General features: G+C 50.1%; 1 protein-coding gene across 1 annotated transcript in view; it reads right to left on the reverse strand.

The window, feature by feature from the left end:
• CSMD2 (CUB and Sushi multiple domains 2) overlaps positions 1-26,097 on the reverse strand; it is a 544,011-nt gene that overhangs the window by 342,391 nt on the left and 175,523 nt on the right. The window contains exons 4-5 of the mRNA XM_090269064.1: positions 23,294-23,488; positions 7,550-7,757 (exon numbers count right to left, since the gene is read on the reverse strand). Of these exons, the coding sequence (XP_090125190.1) occupies positions 7,550-7,757; positions 23,294-23,488 (403 nt within the window). The remainder of the gene's footprint in view (positions 1-7,549; positions 7,758-23,293; positions 23,489-26,097) is intronic.

Genomic DNA, 26,097 nt, shown 5'->3' on the forward strand with positions numbered 1-26,097 from the left:
CAGTGCCCCAAACACAGAGACACTCCTTCCTGCTCCATTCCGGTGGCAAGCTCTTATTCATCCTTCCAGTTCAACTCAAAAGTCACCCCATTTGGGACTTGTTTATCTGAGTCCTCCCCTCCATCATGACAGGAAGATTGACAACGTTTTTTGGAGGACATGCTTTGCTTTTTTCTCTCAGTGACCCCATTTTCCTTTGGTGAACCAACCATGCTCCACTCCCAAGCATGCGGTTTGGCTAGGGTGGAGAGCCACATGGCTTGGCCCTGACCAATGAGAACACCCTTTGGCTACATTGGTATTGAGGGTTGGGCCCATGACTCAGTCTAGTCCAATCAAAATTTGTCTGGGGGCTTTCATAGGAACCGCTAGGAAAGAGATGGTTTCTTTCTTCTGGGGTTGCTAAACCAGCAGGAGGGAGGGAGCTGATGGTGGTCACCTTTGCTACCTCATGGGGAAAGCCTGCCTGAAAATGAAGTCAACACACAGGAGAGCAAAGCCCTGAGAGAGAAACAGATTCAGATGACATTATCTGCACATCTTGACCCAGTAGTGCCTGAAGGCAACCCTAGACTTTTCAGTTACAGAAGCCAACACATTCCCTTCTGAGCTTAACTCAGCTGGAGGTGGGTTTCTATTTCTTGAACCACAAGGAACCCAGCTACTACATTTCTCTTTTTCAGTCCCTACAGGAACTCCTTTATGCCTCTCAGAAAGCACCTAACACACGATACTGTAAAACATTTAATTATATTCTGCCTGTTTACCCCGTAAGCATCAGGGTCCAGCAGAGTGCATGGCTATTACATAAACATTTGTGGAGTGAATAAATAACTCCTTGGGAATGGGGCTGTGTCTTTGTCTCCTTAGTGTCAGGGCAGCCTTGCTCTGAGAAGTCACCAGGGACCACTGTGGGAGCAGGCAACTGGTTTATTGAGGGAAAAAGGGGAAGGGGTAGAGGGGAGAGGCAACTCCCGGACCGACTCAAGGGCCCGTAGGAACAAGGGAATGGGAGCAAGGGAATGGCAAATAGGGAATGGGGAATCGGGAATCGGGGAATGGAGACTCCTGGTCCTCCACATGGCCTGTAGGAATCATCTGCCTGGACTTCTGCAGGCGCCTTTTTATACTTGTCCAACACACATTTAGGTGAGGGTGAGTTTGCTTATCAACATATTCAATAGGTCATTTACATCTTTTTGCTTCCCCCCCACCAGGTTAGTTAACATATCATGCTTGGTCCATTAACATTTCCCCTGGGAACAGGCTAAGTCCATCAGCATTTCCCCTGGGAACTGGCTAGGACCAGGCTGATTTGCATATGTTGATTTGCATATATCAAAAGTCCAGGTGTGCATTCTAGCTGCCTCCATGTTCTGACACTTAGCACCTAGGAGAGCCTCGTTCACAGAAGTCTCTCGATAAATGATTACTGACAATAAATAGGGGAAAAGTAACAAAGAACATGAATGATCTAAACCAATGATTTGATAAAGTATATGTGAATGAAAAAATAAGTGAATAGTTAATATTAAAAAATCCCCACTGGCATGCTGTTCCCATTCTATTTATATCCGAATCTAATGACTCCCGACGAAATATCTAGTTAAAAGTCACTGAAATCAAATGGTTCTAGTTGCTCCAGTTCCATGTGTAAAATGCTTAATAATTAAAATAAGAAGGACTGTTGCTAGCAAAATTTTCTAACTGAATGTCTGTAAAGCAGACGAGAGTTGTTGTGCCCCCATCCATAAAAACAAAAGCAAGCAAATGAAGGGGAGCAAAGTAAAGAAACCCTGCAAAGCTGGATCCAGAAAGGAGGCGGAGGCTGCTTTCTAGGGAAATTCTCTTTCCAAAAGCAGCGCAGTCTATTGGGCGGCCCCTGTGGGCAGGACAAGGGAAATCCAGACAGCAGGGAGGGCTTTCTTCTATTCGTCTCCAGGTGCAGGGGCAGCCTGGACTCAGACGCAGCTGGCAGAGTCCTGGTGGTGGTGATGGGGTGGGGAGGGCAAGGTGCAGAGGCTCTGCCCTAGAGAATCCTGGGACTGCTGCCTGGACCTGTGTCTCAGGGATCAGGGGAGCGCCCGCTTTGGCCAAGAGGTCCAGTTGCAGCCCTAGAATGATGCCCTCCCAGGCCCATCATCTCATGTGAAATGGTACCCATCTGCAAGGCTTATCTCAAATGCTGCCTCCCTCTGTCTTGAGGCCTTGGTCTCCGTCCTAGGACAGTGTCCTCCTCTGAAAACCTGTAGGGGGTTGTCCTTCCTTTCTCCACTTTACATGTTTGGTGGAGGCAAGTTTGTCACACACAGGTCTGTGCGGGCTTGATTGGGGGTGCGGGGACACAGAGAATGGACAGATTGCAGATGATCAGAGTGAGACAAATAAAGAATGAAAATCAAAGTGAAGGGGGCAAGGAGGAGAGGCCAGGTATCACTGGCAGAGACCGACTCACAGAGGTGACAACCAAGATGTTGGATGTGGTTCTAGGGTCAACACAGCAGTGCCGCACATGGGAAGGGGCTCTGAACTCCCTGCACCCCGCCCCCAGACACGCAAAAGCATTTCCAGTGGCCCTCAGGACAAGGGTGGCTTCTGGGCACAGGTCTGTTTTGGCCAGCCCACCCTGCTTTGGGAGGAAAGTGCCTCTGGAGGGAGAAGGAGACACAGAGAAAGAGAAGGAAGGAAGGAAGAAGAGAAGGAGCAACTGAACTCTGCAGCTTCACTGACCAGACAGTGAAGGGTCCCAGGCAGAGATGTCCTCCCCGCTGTCTTGACTAGTGGTCTCCTGGAATGTTTCTCCATATTCTCAGCCCCTTCTCCCCTATCGTGTGGGCCCCTCAGGGCAGGGGCTGTGCCTGACTCCCTGAGGAGTCTCCCCAGCTCCTCACCCTGCACAGAGCAGCCAGTTGCTGGCTGAATGAGTTGTATCTTGTTTTTCTAAAAATGCAGCTAATTGGCCACCCTGGGGCTGGGTCCCGGCGGAGAAGAGGTGGTGCTCCCCAGAGTGTGCTCACAAAGTACAGCTCTGAGAAGACAGTTTCAACAAAATTCCTGCCTCCTTCTGACCTCTGCATGGGCATCCTCTAGTCTGACGTAGGGGCTCTCTACCAGTCCACCTCACATCGGTTTATAGGCAATTCCCCTAGGGGGTGAATCAGAGTGACTAGGCTGTGCCCCTCTGCCTGGTGAGATGCCACTGGGCTGGCAGGCTGGGAAATGGGTCCCAGTGAAGGCCCCAAGAATGGGGCAGACAAGGCTCTGGAGATGCCTCACCTTAACCCTTTTCCTAACAAAGAGTCCGTCTCTGACTGGTCCCCATCCCAGGAGCGTTATATGGTACTTACCATGAGCCAGGTAGCAGTTTACATGATTAGCCCTTTCAACATGCTTTGTGGGTTGGAATGATGAGCCCATTTCTCAGATGTGGAAACTGAGGCTCAGAGAGGCTAGTAACTATCCCAAGATCACACAACTATTAAGAGGTGGACCTGGGTTTTGAGCCCAAGTCCATCTGACTGCTAAGCTGGCTCCCTCCCCAGGCAGGTTCCAAGACACAGGCTCAGTGCCTAATACTGGGGGGGTGGGGTGGGGGACTACGCGGACCACACCCTGTTCTCGGAAAGGATGTCTGGCTTTCTTTTCTTCCTTATAGCCCAGAGGAAGAGTCTGGAGAGACTCAAATGCAGGGTGTGGAGCACGAGGCAGAGGAAGGCGGGGAGAGACTCTGGGTCTAAGGGCTTCTCAGTGGACTTCCATTCATTGATTTTCTCCACAGTGGAGAGGTTGGCTCTGCAATGGACTGGCAATCACTTCTACTCATTACAATAATACAATCCTGATACTCTGCAGGGACCTCCAGGTCCCAGGGACCCAGAACTCTGGGTTTAAAGGGGTCTCTGCATCCCGCAGTTGCACCCCTCTGAAAAGTCCAGAGGCCTTATGAAGAATAAGGTATTTTCCTAGAATTTGAGGGGAACAATGGGGCTCCACGAAGGTCATAGTCAATTGAATGGATAAGAGCAGAACAAAGACCCACCACCCCTCGAAGGATAAGTGAGAGAAAATCTGGCCCCTGAATTGTGTCAAGGCTGCTTTGGCTGTGTGTGTGTGTGTGTGTGTGTGTGCGTGTGTGTGTATGTGTGCGTACGCACGTGTGCACACGTGGTGAGGAAATAATAACAAATATACTGTCTAGATTATAACTCTCAGTCAACTCAAACCCAGCTTTTGCTCATGATCAATCATCAAAAAAAAGCAATTAACTTAAGGGAGAGTTAAGTCTAAAATACTCGGGAATCTCTCCACATGTAGGTTACAGGGTTCAGTGCTCATCATAGCAGCCTTTTCCAATTTAAAACATGTATTGTCTGATACCCAGAGGTCTGTCGTTGACCCCAAAACAGGAAGTAGCAGTCCACTGACGGATGTATATACATCACATGACTGTAGAGTTAGGGACACACACCGCTGCTTAGGCAAGCTCCCCCAACCCCGTCTTTCACTATGTCAGCGCAAGGCTGCCAGCCGATTATATCCTCTCCCTCTTTTGGCTTTGAACTATCCTTTGTTTTATGAAATAATGTTCTGAGGAGTTGGCAGGTTTTTCTCTAATCCTTACTTGGCAAAATAAAAAATTATCAACTCTGTGTTTCTCCAACTGTTTGGGAATTTTGCTGGTCCATGAAATTCAAACAACCAGAACCCTAATTAAAACTCCCCTGTTGTTAGCCCGCTTGGGGAAGGAGAGGTGTGTGGAAACTGAGTCAGGACATTCCATGCTACCCGCCCCCCCCCCCCCCCCGGCTTCCGAATCAGTGGGAACCTACTATCCAGTGATGGAGGTAGTGGGTTTTTCCCTCTCAGAGGTGCCTCTGTCTTCTTCTCATTAGGTGAGTTGCCCAAATCCATCTTTTCTAACAGGATCTGCTGTCTTTCTACGCCTTGGTGCAGAACTCAAGAGAACATCCTAAAATCTTAATGTGAGCTGATAAAAGCAGTACACTCATAAACCAGCAGCATTACGCTTTCACAAGAATCCGGGGATCCATAAAGGAACGGGCAGGGGAGAGCGCGGGTTCTTTGCACATACATCCTGCACCTCCAAGTTTGTTTATCCATAATTGCTGTGCAAGGATAAATCAGAACCAGAAATGCATCTTGCCTGGCAGTGGTGATACCAACCCTGTAAATAATTATAATTTAATCTTATAGCAAAGAGCTGTGAATGACTCCCCTAACGATTTCCTCTGCTTAATTCCTTCCCCACAGAGTGACTTAATAGGAAAAGGGATACTCTTTCAGATTTGTTTCACTCCAGAAGTTTAGACAACGCGCAGGCCCACACCTGGAGAGCAGACACTGTGGGAGACCATTGGGCCCGTGGATTAACAAGTCAGGCGAAGAGGCTTTCAGACTGGAAGGGAGGGAACTGGCAGGAATATTTGTCTTGCCATCTGTTTATAGAAGTGGAAACCTGGGAACAACCTAACGAGAGATCTGATGTGTAAGGTATGCACAGGCTGACGAGGGCATGTCATGGAGCCATGACAGCCCTTCAGTGTCATCATAGGTAAGAAGATGGGCTTTCACGGCCGACTAACCTTCCTAGCCGTGTGACTTCAAGCACGTCACATAACCTCTGGGCCTCGTTTTCCTCATCTGTAAAAGGAGGACAATTATGCTACCTACTTCCTAAAATTTTTATAAAGATGAAACGAAATTATAGCTGTAAGAGCTTAAAACCAAGCCTGCCACAGGTTGATAATAAATGCTCAACATATTGTATGATATTATTATCACATCTATTAGATTTGGGAAGCACACATAATGATATTGAAAGATTTTCATGATCTAATGCTAAGGTAAAAATATATAACTACGGATATATTAAGATCCTAATGTTGTAATATTAAAATATATTTAAGGAGCCAGCTAGCTTGATCTAGGCAAAGCAGAAGGTCAAAGGAGAATACATAACAATTTTAATATGTGTTATTCACTTCTCTGTAACTTTTTACATTTTTCATGTTTTCTATAAGGAGCATATATGTTGCATTTATAATCAGTAAAACAGGTATTTTACAAAAAGAGGCAGGCGGACAGATGGTCTTCAGACTGGGCAGGTCACTGGGGTTCCAGTTCAGTGAAGGGTCATCTAGATTTTCACCCAACTCCTAGCTCCCAAGGTCCGGCGGTTGCCCCCAGACTAGAACAACAAGCTCTGCACAGCAACTTAACCCTGGGGCTCACACGTGCTCCCCTCAGTGCCCCATCCATGGTAGTAAGTGACCTGGCCAAGTTAACAGACAAGCTTACAACACCAAGATCTTCTGACTCCTTGGTTGGTTTGCCTTCCACTGCACCAGGAAGTTCTCTGGGCTACACTGGCCCCCAAATTTCAGAGTCCATATCTGGGAGGAGTCCATTTCCACTTTATCCCTTTCACATAGTCACGCATGGGCCTGTCTGATTTTCTCACCCTCAAAGGGCCATGTCTTACTCAACTGGCGTTTCTATCACGGTACAAAAGCCGCGATAAAAGAGGTGCTCAATGGATGTGCTCCTGCCCCCTGTTTTTTCCCTCTCCCTTCCTTCTGTCCCCTCCCCCCTTCCTCCTCAGCCCTGCTGATCACTGTGCTTGGCAGTTACCCACTTCCTGCTTCACTCAGGGTCCCCATGACATATCCTTTGCCCTCATCGTGGGCATCGTGCCCTGCCTTCCCTGACACTGTGTGGCAGTGAAGGCTGCAAAGATGCCCATCTTGTTTGAAGTGCACCTGGACACATCCTTCTATTGGCTCCTGATGTGGTGGCACAGGTCCCCTTGATGCCCTGATAACACAGCCACAAGGACAGCAGGAGAGGGTGCTCGAAATGCCACACCATCACCCCAAGGCTTGTCATCGAAACAGGGAGCTGGCCACTTCCTGAAGGCAACCTCAGATTGGGCACGTCCCGCCAGTCCAAACCTAGAAGACTACAAGCAGCTGAGGCCGGTCAGCCTTCACCGCCCCTCTCCCCCGAGCCGGTCAGCCCTGAGCATCTACACGGCTGGTGGAGCGCAGCACAGGAAAGCCATGCTTTCCAGTGCAGCCAGGACGACGGGGAGCAGATGGGGCCTTTCCTGCGGAAACCCGGACACGAGCCTTTCCTGTCTCAGGACCCCAGGCGTGGGAAAAGCAACAGCTACTTAACGTTCTGTTCTCTTTGTTGGATGCTAGAAATATGTCTTCCAGAAATGGAAGAATATTTCGGATTAATTCACTGAGGCCCTGCCGACATCTTAAGACCAGAACATTTATAGTCTTAATGCAAGTTACTCAACCAAAACCCACCATGAAATTCTTCAGCAAGGACATGCTTCAAATCAGATACCAAAAAAATTTGCCCAGGCTCTAAAAATATGCAGTGATGTTTCATGGTGATGAGAGAAAAATGCTCCCACAGCGGGTGTAGGAAGTGGCCAAGGGGCCTCAGGTGATGAGGAGGCTGCGTCCCAGGAAGGCGCAGTCACAAGGCACAGGGACAGGGCGGGGATGCTGCTTACCAGAGGGAGGAGCCTTCAGTCCCCGTGACTTCCAGAAAGTCATAACCGTCCTCCAGCTGGAAGTCAATGAAGACCAGAGCGATGGTGTCTCCCAGCTCGGCCAGGATAGTCCACGTGCAGTCGGCATTGTTATGGTACTCCAAGGGGAAGTGGGGGCTGGAGATGATGCCGCTCTGGCCCCGCAGGGTCCCGCCACAGGCGTCGTCCGCTGTGGGCGAGAGACATGAGGCTCCTGTGAGTTGGTCCTATTCGCAGGCCCTGGTACTCACTGTGCTCTTCGCCCGTGAGAAGTAGACAGACAGGGTCCTGATGCACAGACAGGACATGCCAAGATCCTAGTCTGAACTCACCCAGCAAGGATAACAACGCTTCCATAGCCCTTACCATGTGCCAGGCCCTGCTCAGAGAATTTTAGGTGTTATTGTTCTTACTGAACAGATGAAGAAACCAAGGCTCACAGAGGTTAAGTAAATTGTCTGTGGTCACACGGCCTTTAAAGTCTATCCTTCAGAGCACATTCTTAAAAACTATACCACAATGCTCCACGGTAACCAGGAAGGCTGGCAAGATCAGCTGTCACATTTATTTCCACATTTCCAACTGTGGTGCATAGGATGGTTCTTCCCCCAGATCTTAGTAAACCTCGGATGTAACAGAACAAAACAAAAACTCTACTCTACTCCCTGGAACAGCAGTCAAAGGGCGTCCCAAGCCCATCACAGCCTGGCCAGACCCCTGCAATCTTCCCTCCTGCTCCTGGTGCCCAGGCTAGCCCTGTTTTAGCGCTGCACGCATTCAGACCTCCTGCCCTTTGCTCACACCGTTCCCTCTGCCCAGGTGCCCTTTATCCAGAGCCGCTCTTCTGCTTTGAGACCCAACTCCAATGCCGCCTTTTAGTAAAGCCTCATTGCCCCAAGCTTTTAGGAACTGCTCACTCCTCTGGGCTCCCGCAGCAATGTGTCTGACTTTAGACATGGCCTCCACATGGTCCGAATGACCTGCCCACGTATCTGTCTTCCACTCTAGGTTCTGAGCTCCACTAGGAGTCCCCAAGGGCAGGGACCATACTTTACTCGTCCCTGCAGCATAACCTGGTGCAGTCTTGCTGTTCCCCGCTGAGACCTGATATTCAGAAAAAATGATCCCAGGAGCATGTTCTCACATATAATAGTTTAGAGCACTGGCTTTTGAGTTATTACAGACTTCAATTTCAATCCTTCCCCTGCTGCTTACTAGCTGGGCCACCTGCCCTCCTGGAGCTTGTATGAAAGTGATTATACACACTTAGCATATGCTATAATGGAGACACGGACTAAATTGGAAAGCAAGGATAAATGAAATGTCAGGGTTCAAATGGGTATCAGAGGGAGCAGAGTAATAATAATTAAAACTAATATTTATTGAGCACTTGTACCATAGCATGTACTATTCTAACTACTCTTTGTATTTAATACTAATCCTTACTATGACCCTATAAAGTATCATTCCAATTTTACAGGTAAGAACACTAAGGCACAAAGAGATTCACTTATTTGTCAAAGGTGAGACAGCTCATAGTGATGAAAGGAGCTAGAATTCTCAACTTTACAGTCTGACTCTAGGGCCTACGCTCTTAATCAATATACTTTTCTGTCTCTCAGGAGTACAAGTCACACTTTGAGGACATAGGTAAAGCAATAATTATTTTTCTTGGGTAAGTCAGTCTGGGAAAGCTTAAGAGGGGAGGTGTTATTAGAGTTGGGTTTTGAAGGATGAATAGGAGTTCATTGGATAGAGAAGGGAAAGGTATTTAAGAGAAGAGGGAAGCAAATATAAACAAGAAGCATGAAAGCACAAGGCATGTCTAAAATAGGTAGCTCTGAAAGACTTATCACAGAGAAGAATGATGGGCTGTGGTACTGGAAATGTAGAAGGAGCAACACGACAGAACACTGGGCCAAGCAGAGGAAGCAGAGGAGTACATTGGAAGGAAAATGGATTTCAAAGCCAAGAGAGCTAGATCTGAATTCAGGCTCCACAACTTCCCAGCCATGAGACCCTGGGCAATTTATTTCCCTAAGAGTCATTTTGCTTCTCTACACAATGGTTTGTTGTGATAACAATGCGGTAACAAATGTAACAGCACCCAGCATTCACCAGTGACTGGCATATGGTAGATGCCCAGCAAATGCTAAGTTCTCCTTTTTATTCCACTTCATCTTAAGATGAAAGGTAGTGAAGCACTACTATTGAATTGACATTTGAGCAAGATCCCTGTGGCTGTGGCACAAAGAGCGTCTGCGCTGGGGAAGCGGGCAGGATGCTCCGGGTATGCCGTAGTTACCTAAGTCCAGATGAGGCCAGATAGGATCTGAGCTAAGGTCATGGGACAGGACTTATGTGAGAGATATTCAGGAAGTAAAATCTACAGGACTTAGCAACTGGGAGGGATGGACTCCAGGCTTCTGTCATGAGCATGGATGGAAGGATGGAAGATGTCATTTGCTGTGGCAGGGATGCCAGGAGGGGAGCACCTCATGGTGTGGAAGGCCATCGGGAGTGCAGTTTTGGACACCAGGGCTGGGTGTGTCTGGGGGATGTCCTGGTGGAGAGGTTGAGATGACAGCTGGACATACAAGAGTAGTGTGAGTTGGAGACAGAATTGAGCTCAGTCTGAATCATTCTTATTAACGTCATTCTACAGGGTCAGGGTCTATTTCAAGAGAAGGAACTCATTTGTAAATTCCAACTCCTAGGTATGTCTGAACACAGACATGAAGGGGCCTCACTCAGTAGGTGCTCCTGAATGTTTCCTTCCTGCACCCATTAACAGTGCATCATTGGGCAAGGGCCAGGACTACAAGATGAAAAACTCAATTTTGTCCCTTCCCCCAAGTGTTTCTCAGAATGGGGGCACAAGGCAAACAGGCAGTGGCCCCCCAGAATTGTTATAACTGAGGTGTCAAAGCACAGTCATAGTCCATGGGACTTAGGGAAGGTTTCACAGAGGAAAAACAACATTTGGGCTGAGACATTCATGCAACAAATGTTTATTGAATGTCTACTGTGTATTAGGCACTATGTTAGGTGCTGGGCATTTATATGCGAATAAAACAAACTAGCTCTGGCTGGGTAGCTCAGTTGGTTAGAGTGTCATCCCAATACACCAAGATTGCAGGTTCAATCCCTGGTCAGGGCACATACAGGAATCAAACAGTGTATGCAAAATAAATGGAACAACAAACCTCTCTCTTTCTCTCTCAAAATTCAATAAAAAATTATTAAAACAAAAAGTGCTACCTTCATGGAGATGATATTTTAGCCAAAGAGAAACAGGCAATACGAAAGACAAAGAATCAAACTCTGTGATGAGCGAGACAATGAAAATGCAGGAGGACGAGGAGCACCCTGTGCTGGGAGTGGGGATGTGGACCTTTCAGAAGTGGCCTCACGGCAAGGTTGACACTGGAGCACAGACCTGAAGGAGAGGGGGGAATCCATGTGGCTCTCTGGGGGAAGGGCACTGCAGACCGAACAGCAAATGCAAAGGCCACAGTGTCCTGAGGCACTGCTGAAGAGCACGAGGGACCCGAGGGGCTGGAGGAGGGGAAGCAAGGATGAGAGTGCAGGGACCGAGGCCCCATAGAGAGCCTCTGTCAGGGTTCGGGCTTTGAATTCAGAGAAATGAGAAGCCAATGAGGGTTCTGAGCAGAGGGTGAGACGAGCGGATTTGTATATTAAGAAGATCCATGGAGCCGCCGTGTGGACAGCAGACCAAAGAGGAGTAGGGCCAAAGGCAGGGCTTCTAGAGGCCATTGTGATGATCCAGGTGACAGATGACGGTGGCTTAGACCAGGTGGTACCAGTGAGGCACAAAGAGTCTGGCTATGTTTTGAATGCCAACCTGGCAGGATACACTTCATCCGAGATCTGACTGCCTGACAGGCCTCAGGGAGCAGGTGTCCTGGGCAGAGGAAACAGCAAAGGCGAGGCGGCTGAAGGGGGCGAGCGCAGTGTGCTTAGGGACTTCCCAGTCAGCGCTGTCTGAACCCGGAGGGAAAGGCAGAGATGGCAGAGCCACCGGGCAGGAAGTTACGGGCTGCACGGTGAAGGGCCCTCGATGCCAAGGAGCTGTGGTTCGATTCTCCTTCCTGTCCTCCCTTCCACCTTAGCCACCCCCTAATTGAGATGCCCAAGCCCCGGGAAGGAGGGAGGGAGAGGAAGGAGGAAGCTTTGCCTTGCCAGGCTTTAAATCCAGTTTGCTGATGCTGTTTATTTGCTGTATGAAGTTGCACGGTATTTCCACTCTGGGTACCTCACTGGCACGAGGCTATGAAGTCTGACATCCGAGGCAGAGTCTTGGAGTCTCCTTCTGATGTAATAACTTCGCCGTGACCATTATTACCGGAGAGATAAGCTACCGGAGCCAGGCAGCAAGCAGATTTATCAATGTCATCCCAGCAAGCGCAGATCCACTGGTCCCCAGCAGTCCTGCACTGGCCCTGTCTACACCAGGTGGAACTGTCTACTGTCTACAGCCCTAGCCACAACTGTTCATCTTGACTGCACTGGACGTCAGGAAAATCATGGTGAGAGAAGAGTCACTTAGCCTGGACCTGGAGAAAGGAGTCAGAGTATGCTGGAGGGAGGAATAAAAGGAGGGTCCCAGCAGAGGTCAGAGTACATTCAAAGGCAAGGAGGCCTGATGGGTGTGGTGTCTCAGGGGATGGCCAGTTTTCCACCACCATGAAAGTGCAGGATACATGCGGTAAGTGTGGGCCAGCGTGGGCAGGAAAGGCCTGCTGGTCTTGTCAAGGTTTAAATTCCTTCCAACAGGGGTCGGAGCCATCGCAGGGCTTCCAGCAGGGAATAAAAGCCCAGCCCTGTCTTGGAGAGATGACTTTGTTCCCCACATGATGAATGGGTGCTATGGGTGATGAGGGTGGCAGATAGGGAGACAGCAGCAAGGAGAACAGGGAAGAGGGTGTTCCAATCATTGAAGCCTGCATTAGTGGCAACACCAGGGGGAGGGGAGAGAAGGAACAGAAGATATTCAAGTGCCAGGTGGGGTGGGGGTGGGGGTGGAGGGAGCAAGGGGATGTGGTCTACAACTGGGGGTGGGCAGTGAAGCAGAGGTGGAGGGAGAGATGCTGGTGAGGTCTCTAACAGGTCAAAGGGCTGAAGATGACAGTGACGATGATGATGGCGCTGGACAGTGACGTCCCCTTCTCCTCTGCCCTTCCCATGCTGAGTGTGAGTTCCTGATGGACGGCCATATCTGTGGGCCTGGGGGCCAAGTCAAGAGGGCCTGGAGCCTGGAGCCTGCAAGGCAGGCATTCAGCAGGATGACGAGGGGACTGGCTCCACGGGGGAGGAGAACACCGGGGACAGAAGTGACATTTAACGGGCAGCAGGCAGAAGCAAGGGCACTGGGGAGAGGGCTGGGAAAGAGCAGTCAGGGGAGGGACTCCCCAGGCTGAGTAGGCCAGGGCATGGTGTCAGGAGAGCAGGGACCCGGAACTCCTGCAGACCGAGCAGGCCGAGGCCCTGTGCATGGAAAAGTCACCGACCTGGCCCCCGGGCTACGCTGTGGCATCTAAGACAGACAAGGCAGCAGCAGAGAATGCAGAGGGGAAGCCTGTCTTGGGGAGAAGATAATGGCCCTACAGTCTCCTGCCCAGTACCAGTCTAGAAACCTCACTGGATATCCTGCTGTTTGCAACCCAGATAAGACACCTGCATGCTCACATCGGCAGCACATACACAAACAAGACGTGTTCGTCCTCTCCTCCCTCTAAACCCAACCTGCGTCCAGAGGTTCCTGTGTGGAACAGCGGCAGCACTATTCACTCAATGCCTCTGGGCCACAGCTGGGGGCCGGCGCAACTCCTCCCACACCCTGCACCCCACCAGCAGCTGAGTCCTGTCTGCCTTCCTAAGTGGCTCTTGACTCGGTCACCTGTCTTCACTACTGCTCCGCTCTAAGCCAGCTGAGCTCCCAGTCTCCCTCGAAGCCTCCCTCCTGCTCCAGCTGCCATTCTTCACCCAGAGGCTGGAAGGCACAAACCTGCCGCACGCACCTTCAATAGCCCCCACTGTTGCTCAGGATAAAGCAGGATATCCCGTGGCTGACAAGAATCTGCCAAGGTCTCACCTTGTACCAGTCTCTTTCCCTATCACTCCTGCAACCGCCCTCCCCTCCTCCTGACTCTCCTGATGCGCCAAGCATTTCCCTGCTTGAGGACCTCTGAAAATGCTGTTTTCTCTTTCTGGAAACTTCTTCTCTACCTCATTGGGTCTGGCTGGCCCCTCCTCAGCCTTAAGTTCCTAGTCTAACTGTCACTCCTCAAGGATTTTTCCAGAAACAGAATATCCCGTCCCCCAACATACACTTTCAGAGTACCACATATTTTCCCATAATTAATCATTTCCCACAATTAATTAATCAATTATGTCATCTATTTAATGTTCAGACAGCAAACTCCATAAGGACAAGAGCCATGTTGGTTCTGTCTCTAGCATCCACCACATTTCCTGGTGTGTAGCGGGCAGTCAATAAATATCTTTTGAACAAATAAGTAAACCAGGAAACTGAAGCTCAGGGAGGTTAAGTAACTTCCCTAAGGTCACACAGTAGGTGACCAAGTCCGGATTCCAGTTGAGTCTGTCTGGCACCAGAATTGTGGTCTCCTCTACTATCCCATACCTCCCTGCTTGGTGAGCCAGCCTCAGATCTTCAAAGTTACCAGCTTTAGTAGTGACTCCTAGACCATGCTGGAGCCCAGACCTCAGGAAATGAGCCCCTCTGGCCAGGGCCACCAGTGTACCCTGAGGTTGGCACCTTTGCCATGTGAATCATACCTGCCCTGTCTTGTATTGATTGAAGATGCTGTAAAAGTTGTTTGGGGATTCTCTCACACTTTAAATAAGGCATCATATTTCATGGTTACAACTTCGGAGTTGTAAAATATAACCTTCAGCTGACACCACAGTCCTAAAATATTAATTTACACTTTCTCCTTCTCTGGCAATGAAAATTCTGCACTGCCATGAAGTCATGGATATTCGAAGGTGTGTTAGGTTGATAGGTTCCTTTCCAAGTTTATGAGTTTATTTATGATTGACTTTAAGTTTTACTGAAATTTCTTCAATTAACTATAACTTTAGACAACTATCCCTCAGCCCTCTTTGACATCTGTGGACTCTCTAATGACTCACAAATTTCAGGTAGGGATGGAGGAATCTGCATCCTATTTCCCCCACCTCCAACTCCAGTGCACACTCTTAGATGCCTGGAAGCTTTGAGGTCCTCAGCCCTGGGCTCCTACCCACATCCTCTCTCTCCAGGGCTACTCGACCCGAGGAAATACAAATCCCATTGGGCCCTGGGCATTTCTAAGAAGCCACCACCTGACAACTCAAGTGCTAGACTGACCGAGCCAGACAATAAGGTCCCAAACCCACTGTGCCCCCCCTTTTCTTGTACTGTGTAGCTTAGTATCCCTCCTGCTCAACCTCATCAGTGCCCTCTTTTGGGGGCTCAGGATTCTGTCTGTGTATCCATGGTTCTATCAAGGAATCCCCTCCTTCTTAAAATATAGAAATTGCCAATTGTCTGAGGGTATCACTATTTCTACCACCACCAGGCTCCTTCCATAGATACAACCATCCCCCCTTATCCAAAGGGGATACGTTCCAAGACCCCCAGTGGATGCCTGAAACTGTGGATCGTACTGAACCCTATATATACTTTGGTTTTTTCCCCATACATATGTGCCTATGATAAAGTTTAATTTATAAAGTAGGCACAGTAAGAGATTAACAACAATAGAAATGGAACATTTACCACAGTATACTGTAATAAAAATTGTGTGAATGTGGTCTCTTTCTCTCCTCAAAACACCTATTGTACACGCCTTTCTCCTTCCTGGGAGATGTGAGATGGTGCAGGGCCTACGTGATGGGATGAAATGAGATACTCGGAACGCAGGCAATTTAAAACTTATCAGTTGTTTAACTCTGGAATTTTCCACTTACTATTTTCAGACTGTAGTTAACCACAGGTAACTGAAACAGGTGAAAGCAAAATTGCAGGTAAAGGGGGACTACTATGTCACCACCCAAGATAGCCGCTGGAGGGAGGAATGGAGAGAGGACATGGTCTTCAGTTCTATAATGATTCTTTGTTGGGCTTTCACTACAGGCCAGGCTTTGTGCTAAATGCTTCACCCGCATCTTCTCGTTTAGTCCTGAAACTACTCTAAGAGATGGGAATTCTATCACCCACACTCGACAGGTGAGGAACCTTGCCAGTGGTCACACAGCTACCAGAGCTCAGGTTTGAGTCTGGGACACCGACTGCAGACCACACTGTGACACACCCATTTCCTGCCTCTCAGGCCTCAGCTGCTGCCCCGCTGTTCCCGACAGGAGCTTGAGCAGGCTTCTGGAAGCCCAGGCCTGGCAGAGGGGCTTCCGGGTGTGAGGAGTCCCCTCTCCTCTGCCTGAGGGTCCTGAGGAAGGGGCTTCGTGCTGCCTCCGCAGTGCAGGCCAGTTCCCCACAGTCAGGTAGAGGTGGCTGAGTCCTGGGTTAGTATTCCTTCTAAGAATGAAAGTAGCCCCTGGCAGACCCTGGTGCCACCGTGAAGCTGCATCTGCCCAGCAGAACCACCTCAGGCCCTTTCTCTGAGGTTTCTCTCTTTCACAGCTCATGGGACAAGTTAATGAGAAGGTCAAGAGGGGAACCACAGGAGACCAGGTAGTCCCTGACCTGGTGGACCCATGCGGGGGATGCACCTACAAAAGGACTGGGCTCTCAGGCCTTCGACCATCAAACTGGAAGACCTCCAGAGGTAATGGGGTCATCATGAGTCTCCTGCCATGGGTCACCAGCCACTGTTCTTCCTTGCAGTCAACAGTGATGGTCAAGGTCATGGCTGATAGGCATATGGACTTGGGTTGAATCCTGGCTCCACTTTCCTCTAGCTGTGTGAACAAAGGCAAAAACCTCACCTCTCTAGGCCTCAGTTTCCTCACCTGTCACAGAGGATAACAATATCGTAAACTCCCAGGGGTGTTGGTAAGAATTAAGTTAGGTAATACAAGGTCGGGCACATAGCTGGTGCTCCATAATGCCAGCCAGCAGTGGCTGTGGCAGTCAGAGTCACGACAGCTAGCTCTTATGGAGTCATTACTATGAACAAGGTCCTCTGCTGTGTGCTTGGCATTTACCTGTTCGAGCCTCACTGCCATCTTATAAGCGAAGTATTCTTACTATTTTCATTTACAGATGAAACACTGGGGCACAGAGAGGTTGAGTAACAAGCCCAGAGTCACTCAGCTAGTGTGTGTGAGTGGCAAGGCCAGGATTTGAATCCAGGTGCTCGGACTCCAGAACCATGTTCTGAATGTTTCTACGACAGTAATGGTGATGGTAAAGGTGAGAGGAGGACTAGTGGCCCCAGCGGGAGTGTCTGGGAGCTGAGGTCCATTCCAAGGCCCCATGCTCTAGGCACTCTGCGCCTGGCATGCTATTTGGTGCTTTCTGCATGCTGTTGAGCTTGACCAGCACCATGGCACCTAGCGTGCAGTGCCCTCTTTGCTCTCTACATCCCCACCTTGGGTCTCCCAGCCCCTCCTGATTGCTTTCTAGCTCAGAACTGCCCTGAGCCACAGTATTCATACCCCCACTCCGATGTCTCACAGGCAAACTTAAGCTGGATGAAAGGGGCTCTCTTTATTGTCCTCCGGGCACACAACTTCCTGCTCCCTGGCCCGGTCGCCCCCATCTTGGTCATCAGCATCCCCATGTGGCCAGCACTCCAGTAAGAGCCTAGGAGTCAACCTTGACCCTTCGTTCCATTAGCACCGACATCCAGTCCCTCAGCAAGACTGTCAGCTATGCTCCTAAACTACGGCCTCAACTTGCCCATCCCGTCCACCTCTACTGCGGCCCCCCTCCACTGAGATGCATCATCTCCACCCTGCATGCCCACAATAGCTGTCTCCTAACTGGTCTCCCAGTTGTGCCTCTTGCCAGTGACAGTCATCTTCCCTTCTAGCATCCAGAGTGATCCTTTAAAAAATTAAATTAAATCATACCATAGCTCTGCTTAAAACTCTTCTCTGGCTCCTCCAGAACTTAGAACCAAATCTAAACTTCTTGCCCTGCTTCACCACAGCTCTGCCCTCTCCACCCCTCCCCCCACTCTACTTTGCCACATGGGCCTATTTTTTATTCCTCTAACATGTCAGGCTCTTTCCTGCTGCAGGGCCTTTGCACCTGCTGTTCCTTTTGTCAGGAATGCCCTTCCCAAAGTCTTCACATAACAAGCTCCTTTTTGTCATTCAGAACTCAGTTCAAATGCCACCTCCTCAGAGAGCCCTCTCCTGACAGGGCCATCTAAAGTAGCCTTCCTTATCACTAGCTCCCATCATGATCTGAAAAATGTTTATTTGGTTTTTGTCTGTCTTCTGCCTCCTAGCTGCTAGAATGTAAACTCTGTGGAATTAGGTCTGACTTGTTGAGCACTGCATTTCTCTGTATCTTGAACAATATCTGGCACTGAATAGGTAGCCAGTACCTAATGAGTAAATCAATGGCTGTCTGGCATATAGTAGGCACTCAATAAAAAGTTGTTGAATCCCAAGTGAATGAATGAATAAGCAAGCAACCCCTTAAGGCCGTGACTCATGTCCCCACTTTAAAACACACCAGCAACACCAGCTCTGAGCTGGCATAACCAAGGTTGAACTTGGCCTGCCTGACTGCCTGCTGTTTCATGCCGGACACACGGCTTCTGTTTCACGTTCCACAGGTTCCTCCCCCCGGGGCCAGGGAATTTGGAATGCAGCTCAGCTCTTACAGCCCACGCTTCTGCAGACCAAATGCCTGTTTCCTTGGGTCTGGTGGCAGCCTGCAGTGTTTGGCTGGAACCTCAGAGGACAAGCATTTCTTGCTCAGGCTTTCTTTCTACCACCTGCCTCTTAGCCCCCAGCACATCTGAACCCTGTTCCTTCCCCATGTGGTCTTTTTTGATTCAGGGCCAATCCCCCGCACAAGTCAAGAGGCTGGTTGCTGAAATCCACATGGTCTTCCTTCTTGTGGATCAAAGAGGTTCCACAGAGCTCAGTTCGTCCCAGGGACCTCTGCCTTTGAAAAGGTACAGGGAGTGACACACACAGAGGGAGGTCACACCCTGCCTCCTTCCCTCTGCCAGCTGGATCAAACATCCATGTGCCTTGGAGTGGGCCTCCTTGGAGGTCAGCCTCATGCCTGCTCTGCCCCCTGACTCCAGCTAGTCTCTATTCCCTGCAAGTCTAAGTTCTGCCCCCAGACCAAGTCCACCTTCCAGCCGGGCACACGGTATTTCCTGTATGAAGCAGAGGTACACAGTCCTTCAACCTGCTCCTGGAAGCCTTGGACTCAAAGACCTCATGTCACTCAGAGACACTGGGCAGGTGGGCGAACCCAGGCCAGCCGTTTCCCTTTGGGGCTAGTGTGCCTACATGATCCTGGTGGTAAGTCAGACCCATCCTACCATCTGTTCATTCAGTAAATATTTACGGACGACTGCCCAGTGAATGAGGTTTGTGCACTCATAGATGCCAGCCCTTGAGAGTTCTACAAAAGAGGAAGGAAAGCCAAAAAGGCTTTAATCCTTCTTGAGTAGGAACCCATTAACTCTGGCAAGACCGCAGCCCCTGGCGCGGCACGGCACACGGCAAGCACCCTCTGCGCTTATTTAGATTGGCCAGCTGAGGAAGGGCAGCTCACAAAATCACTTTCAGGAAATCACTGACAGTATGGAGGGTGCTTCTCAGGCTATTCTTGCAGCTTGTAGAGAACTAGAATAGATAAATGGGTGAAGCACATGGGCGGGGGAGACACTGAGGGCTCGGGGAATGGGAGAGGCACATCTCAGCACCCCCCCCCCCCAGGAACCCAGGACTCTCTGAGGCTCAAAGCCCTTCTGAAAGCAAGATTTGACACCCTTGGCTGGCTTCCCTGGTGTGTTTCAGAAGGGAGCATTCTCTGCTGTAACCGAGAGGCCTTAGAGCGGTCATCTTGGGACTCTTTCCGGAAGGGCCCCGTGCTCCACAGTAAGGAATGTGAACTTGACCCTGTCAGTGATGAAGACCCACTGGCAGGATTCTAAGCAATGAGTGATTCTATCAGATTTGTGTCTTAGAAAGTTTGCTCTACCAGTGGAGAATGGGTTGGGATGAGTGTGGTGGGGGAGTGGAGGACAGCTTCCCCATGATGGACACTTAGCAGTGAGCCAGGTGAGAGATGAGAGGGCCTGGGCTGTCACCAGCTAGAGCTGCCTGAATAGGGGCAGAGGCAGGGAGGAGAGGGCCGGTGCAGAGAGATTCACCAGGACGTGATGACCGATGACGCAGGAAGCACAGGACAGCCATGTAAGGAACCACTGGGGTGTCTGGCTGGGCCACCTTGGACGGTGACACTCTTCCCCAAGCTGGGGAAGGCAGAACCACCAGCAGGTTTGGGACATGTCCCATCTGAAGCCCAGGCCAGGGAGGAGTTCAGCGGCATTTGATCCCCATTAGGGCCTGAAACTTAGGAAAGGGGGTAGGGTTGGACGTAGAAATCAAAGAGTCACCCCCAAGCGACAGTTAGAAACTATGAAGTGAGAAATTCCAAGAGATGCAAGAAGTGTGTAGAGAAGCCACATGTTTAAGGAGAAGAATCACAATCGTCTGAGAGGCCAGAAGAGAATCAGGAGAGCCTTGGGAGACAGTTGTGCCACCAAAAGGTGCCCTATGCCCACAAATCACGGTTGTGATGTTAATGCTGGGGGAGCAGCATCACCGCAGCCCACTCCATCCCACTGAAAGGCCAGTCTTCACTGCCTCCCATGCTGGCTGCACAGACACCGGACACCTCTGAGAGGTGGCCCTCATCACTGTCCTTCAGTAGTGCGTTAATCAAAAAGGGTATTTTCACAGCCAGCCCCAGAGCTTCTTTCAGGTGAAAGCCCTCTTCATGTAGGAACACACCACCCTATGCCTGAACAGTTTGGTCGGGGAAGGGAGACGTCAGCCTGTAAGGGGCAGCAGGGCCAAGGGCTAACACAGCTGCTGGGCCTCACTCAACAGATGTCCCGAAACGGGGCAGAGGTCACAGGGCAGAGGTTACGAGGCAGCTAAGTGCAGGAGGCTGGAGAAAGAAGAGGTGGTAGAGCTCCCCGCACAGGGGGCGCCGGAGCCCGGTGAGACAGAAGCCAGGGAGAAGCTTCCGGAGAGAAGGGACCAAATGACGAGGGGGATCCTGATCGCCCAGACTTTTCATTTTAAGCCATTTGCGTTGCTCAGCGGCAAACTGCCTGCACGGCCCCAAACCTTCAGTAAAGGCTGTGCTCCATGCAAACACCTTTCTTAGTGGTTGTCGTTTCCTGTTTTTATTTACTTATTTTTTTTGGGGGGGGGGGCGTGTGTGTAAAAAATGGGCCAAGTTCCTGACCTAACTTGGCAGAGCGGAACCCAGGGAGGTGAGGCCCAGCAGCGAGGTCCAGGCTGAGAGGAAGCTAACACTCAGAAAGCTTCCTGAAGATTCTGAGAGGGGTTGTGGTTTGTGCCCCATGAGGATGAGAGGTTGATGTGAATTATACTTCACAGGACAGGGCGGCTGCCCCCCTGCCTCTGATACTTGCACTGTATTTGTTTTTAGTTTCATGTTCATTAACAGTGGTATTTATAGTGCTGTAAAAAGAAAGAGAACTGTTGGTTTTTGTTTCCCAACTTAAGTATTCATTTACTATCATGTTTTCCTTTTATCATGTCACAACTCTGGCACCCCTCCTTGGAAGGAAGGTGAGTCTGTTAAACCGCGACCTCCTCTGGGCAAGGGGTGGTACAAATGCTATAAGAAAGGGTGGATACAGCAGCTTCAAGCCATGGTTAAGACACTCAGGGCCACACGCCTGTATGTAGGGGCCTGAATGGTTTGGCCATTCTGGAGAGCAATCACATAATTGATTTGGTCATTCCTGATACAAATCACACGAAGAGAGGCGTGTCCCTTGAGAGAAATGGGGCCTGAGAAGAAAGGACTTAGGAAGACAAGAAAGGAGACTCCAGTTCCCTTGGGCTCCACCAAGAAGGATCACTGTAGCTCAGGCTACACCACACATGCAGTTGAGGAGGGCTAACCACACATGCAGTCAAGTGGTAACTCAGATTGCCTGGTTGTGGCTTGCCTGTTGGGAAGGGAGTCACAGCTGTGTCTGGACTCCAGCAGAAAGGGTGCCATAATCAATCAGTTTGGTCTGCCATTGAAGTGGAAGGAGCGGGAAGAGGTGCATGTGCCAAGTATTTTCCATCCCTGGTGTAGGCAGGAAAGAGAGTGAGCACAGGGTGGGAGGAACTACAGAAAACCTTCCGCTAGGAGAAAGGTGGAAGTTGAACCCAACTCTTCAGTCATTTCTCATCTCCTTGAAATGATCTTCCCAGACCTGCAACTGGGTGTTCTGGAATCCACAGAATTTGAAGATGAGAATTTCAGGAAAAAAGAAGTGACCAATAGCACAAAGGCTGTTGAGAGGTCAGAGAACATAAGGGCCAACGTAATTCCCATCTGACTTGGCAACAAGATGGAGTGCGCTGGGGGCAGAGGTCAGCCAGCAGAGCAGCAGATGGGAGGTGAGGAGCAGAGACGGGCTGCGTCGTGGAGTGTTAAAGATGCTGGGTGTTTCTGGCAGTGCAGGGAAGCCCCATGGTGCGCTATCAGTTTTTAAAAGGTGGCTAAAAAATATGTACATGCATTATAACCTTAATTATGTACATATTCATAATACATGCTTATATGCAGTGTACTAACAGAAAATGGAAAGGAATTACATGAAAATCGTGGTTAGAACAGGCACATTTGTTTCTTTTTTATTCTTTTCTGTATTTTTTAAAATGATTTTAGAGACAGAGGAAGCGGGGGAGAGGGAGAGAGAGACAGAGAGAGAATACTGATTTGCTGTTCCACTTATGCATTCACTGGTTCTCTTGCATGTGCCCTGACTGGAGGTCGAACCCACAACCTTGGTGTATCAGGACGACACTCTTAACCACTGAGCTACCCAGCTGGGGCCTGTATTTTCTAAGATCATTTAAAAGTGATCATATGTTCCTTTTATCTTCAGATAAGAAGCATATGAGTCAAAAATGGGAAGTCCCAGGGAAACCAAGACAAGTTGGTCAGCCTAGCTGGTGGCTGAGACCCGTGTAGCATTGAAGGGAGGTGGGATTTTTTTCTTGAGAGGGTGACTGTTGGAGTAAAGAGGTTTTGAGAATATTTGCAGGCTGAGAGGAGGGAGGACACCATTAAATAGGGAGAGAGATTGTGTTTGTAGGAAAGAGAACAGTGCAAGTGCCAGGGTGAGGTCGATAGCAAAGCAGCGGAGAGAGAGATCCACACACAAGAGGAGGTGGTCTGTAGTGGGAAGTGAAACCATTTCTTCTGAGACTGGTGGGGCAGAAGGTGAGGGCAGACTGAACAAAAATACATTTGCTGCTGTAGGGGAAGGAGATTGAGAGACTGCACACCTGAGAACGGGAAGGTCAGGTGAGGCTGAGAAGACGCTTGAATACCTGAGGACCCTCGGTGACCCCCGGGCATGGGCTCCCCAGAGTGAGCACCCCATGCCCTGCTGGAGTGAATGGTGCAGCTTCCCCACTGGAGACTGGGTCCCACTAAAAGCTCCGGCATTCCCTCCTAATCCCCACCCACCCGTAGGCCCCTGTCTGGCCACCTACCTCTGCAGGAGGGCAGGGGGAAGTCCCACGTGGCACTGTTCTCGGAGCCAGCGTGGCAGGTGAGCACAGCGTGGCCCTCCAGGAAGAAGCCGGGATTGCAGCTGTAGCGGACCTTGTCGCCCAGGTTGAAGGTTGAGCCCTGCTGGATGCCGTTGGGCAACCGCCCAGGGTTCCCACACGTGTGACTCGGGAGCACTGTGAGGAGAGGAAGAGACATGCAGCTGTGAGGTAGGCTCACGCCCTGACACTGCTTCCAGCAGCACCTCCCTGGGCCTGTCCCCTCCCCCTCTCCTTTCTCGTTTGGGAAGGGGTTGGCCCCCTCTAGTCTGCCTCGTCTCTGAATACTCTCAGTGGTCGCGTGCTAAGAACGAGCCACACTGTGATTTATAATGGAACATCCAGGCCTCCTGCATTTTCTCTTGCACAGCCCTGGATGCCCCAAGGAAATCACTTTAGTCTCTTGGGTCTGGTTGCCCGGATTTCAGACTCCACACTCTTTCTCATAAACACCACAGAAGGAACACAGAGCATGACATGGAGCAGGTTGGTGCCCATAAACCCAATACGCTTTCTTTCATGTGTCTGTCCTGGCAGCCAGAGGAGTACTTAGGTCCTGTAGGTTTGGGGGAATTGAAGGAGTCCTTAGTGCTGGAATAGGCAGTGAGGTGGGAAGACTAGGGTCTTGAGTTCTGATCCTACTGACCTGGTTAAGGGAGAAAACAGGGAGCTGGAGAGTACGATCTACAGTGTTTGACCTAAGACGGAGGCATCACGGCCAGCTGCAGACTGCTCTCATTATCCGGAAGAAACAGACTTAGTGAGGGCGTGAGAACATCATGACCCACAGATCAGGAAGGAAGGAGTGCACAGCTCCTCTGTGCCTGAGTCACTGTTCATCTTGACCCAACTCCTCCTGTTCTCTGCCTTTCTCCTCAGAGTTGGAACTGTCTGTGGCCTGAAGGTCACACCTCCCGCCATCCCAGGATGTCCCCAAAGGGTGAGGACCAGGGATCAGGACCACATCCAGACTCCCATCCAAATACCTCTCCATGAATTCACCCATGATGGTTTATTGAGGCTGGAGAACAGGGTGCTGGTGAGTGCAGACCCGAGAGCTGCCATGCTTAGGTTTGCATCCCTGCCTGCCGGCTTACTACCTATGCGACCTTGAGCGAGTTTCTCGATTTCTCTGTGCCTCAGTTTCCTCATTTCTAAGACAGTGATCACAAGAGTGCCTTCCTCGCTCATGGGGTTGTTGTGAGAATTAAGTGTGTTAAGGTAGGTAAAGTGCTTGGGACAGTCTGGCATACAGTAAATACAACATAAGTGAATCTATGCCCCCAGTTCAGTGGAAGATGTGTGTGATTAAACGCATGCTCAGAGTTATGATGAAAGAGGGACCAGGCAGGGGACCAAACCCAGTGTGGGGAGGTCAGAGATGGCTTCCTGGAAGAGGTGACATCTATGCTGAACCCTGAGAGATTAGTAAGAATTACTAGCTAGGACAAAGAGTGTTCTAGGAAGAGGAAATGTCATGTGCAAAGGCCTTGAGGCTAGAGATAACCTAGGAGCTCAGGGAGCCTGCAGTGAGAGATGTGGTGGGGAACAATGATGAGGAATACAGATGAGGTGGAGAGGGCCAACCCTAATTCTAGAGCTTCCCAGGCCCTTGCAGTACCCTCTCCTGCCCATGTTGCCAGGAACACCCAGGTAGGACCCCCTCTGCCAGCCCTGATGGTCTCCAAACCCGCAGAAAGGCTCCCCCTCGCCCCGCTTCTCCTCTCCTTCCAGGAGACAGTTTGGTGTAGAGAGAAAGGACAGATGTTGGAACCAGCTTGATCTCTTTGTCTAAAACCAGGTGCTGTCACTGTCTTGAGTCATGTGGCCTCTCTGAGTTTCCTCAACTGAGAAAGGAGGACAGTAATATCTACTGGTTGGAAAGGCTACCGATAATAAATGATGCATGCCCGGCACCATGCCCAGCACATAGCAGATGCTCAAAAAATGGCAGATGTCATTCCCGTGCACTGTAGGGCCATGAGGGCAGGGGCCTGGTCTGGTCCCTGGGTGGATCCTGGGAGTCTAACACAGTGCCTGGCACTTGTAGGGACATATTTCTGTGCTCATTAATTTTAGTTGTCTGGGAGAGTTACTCATCAATACGTTAATTCCTTCATGCAACAAAAATTTATTTTGGACCTACTGTGCTTGGCTCTGGGACTATAGTGGCAACCGGCAGAGCGGGTCCCTGCCCTCAAGAGGCTTGTTTCGTGAGTTATCTTAAGGAAGAGCCCTCCCTTGCCCATTCTCCACCTCTGACAAGTGAGATGACCCAGATGAAAGAATTTACCTACATCAGCCATTAGCCCACCCTAACATTTCCCATAGCCCCACACTGTTGGTTTCCTTGACATTTCCTGTGATTGGCTGCTGGCTTCCTTAATGTTTCCCATGACCCCATGTGGCTGGCTGGCTTGGCATTACCCATGATCCCACACTGCTGGCTTCCTTGGCATTTCCCATGATCCCACACTGCGGGCTTCCTTGGCATTTCCCATGATCCCATGCTGCTGGCTTCCTTGGCATTTCCCATGATCCCACACTGCTGGCTTCCTTGGCATTTCCCATGATCCCATGCTGCTGGCTTGCAGCAGAGGCAGTGACTGTGGCGCATGTGCTGGGGGTGGGAGGGGCAGTCCACGTAAACATTTGGAGAAGAAAGCCAGCTAAGGTGAGGAAAGGGAGCCAACCAGGGGAAATGGGCTGAGAACTGGTGTAGAAATAACATTTCATTTTCTGCAATG

Source organism: Furipterus horrens, unplaced genomic scaffold (genome assembly GCF_987537825.1).
Source record: "Furipterus horrens unplaced genomic scaffold, mFurHor1.1.pri manual_scaffold_3, whole genome shotgun sequence".
Taxonomy (NCBI): domain Eukaryota; kingdom Metazoa; phylum Chordata; class Mammalia; order Chiroptera; family Furipteridae; genus Furipterus; species Furipterus horrens.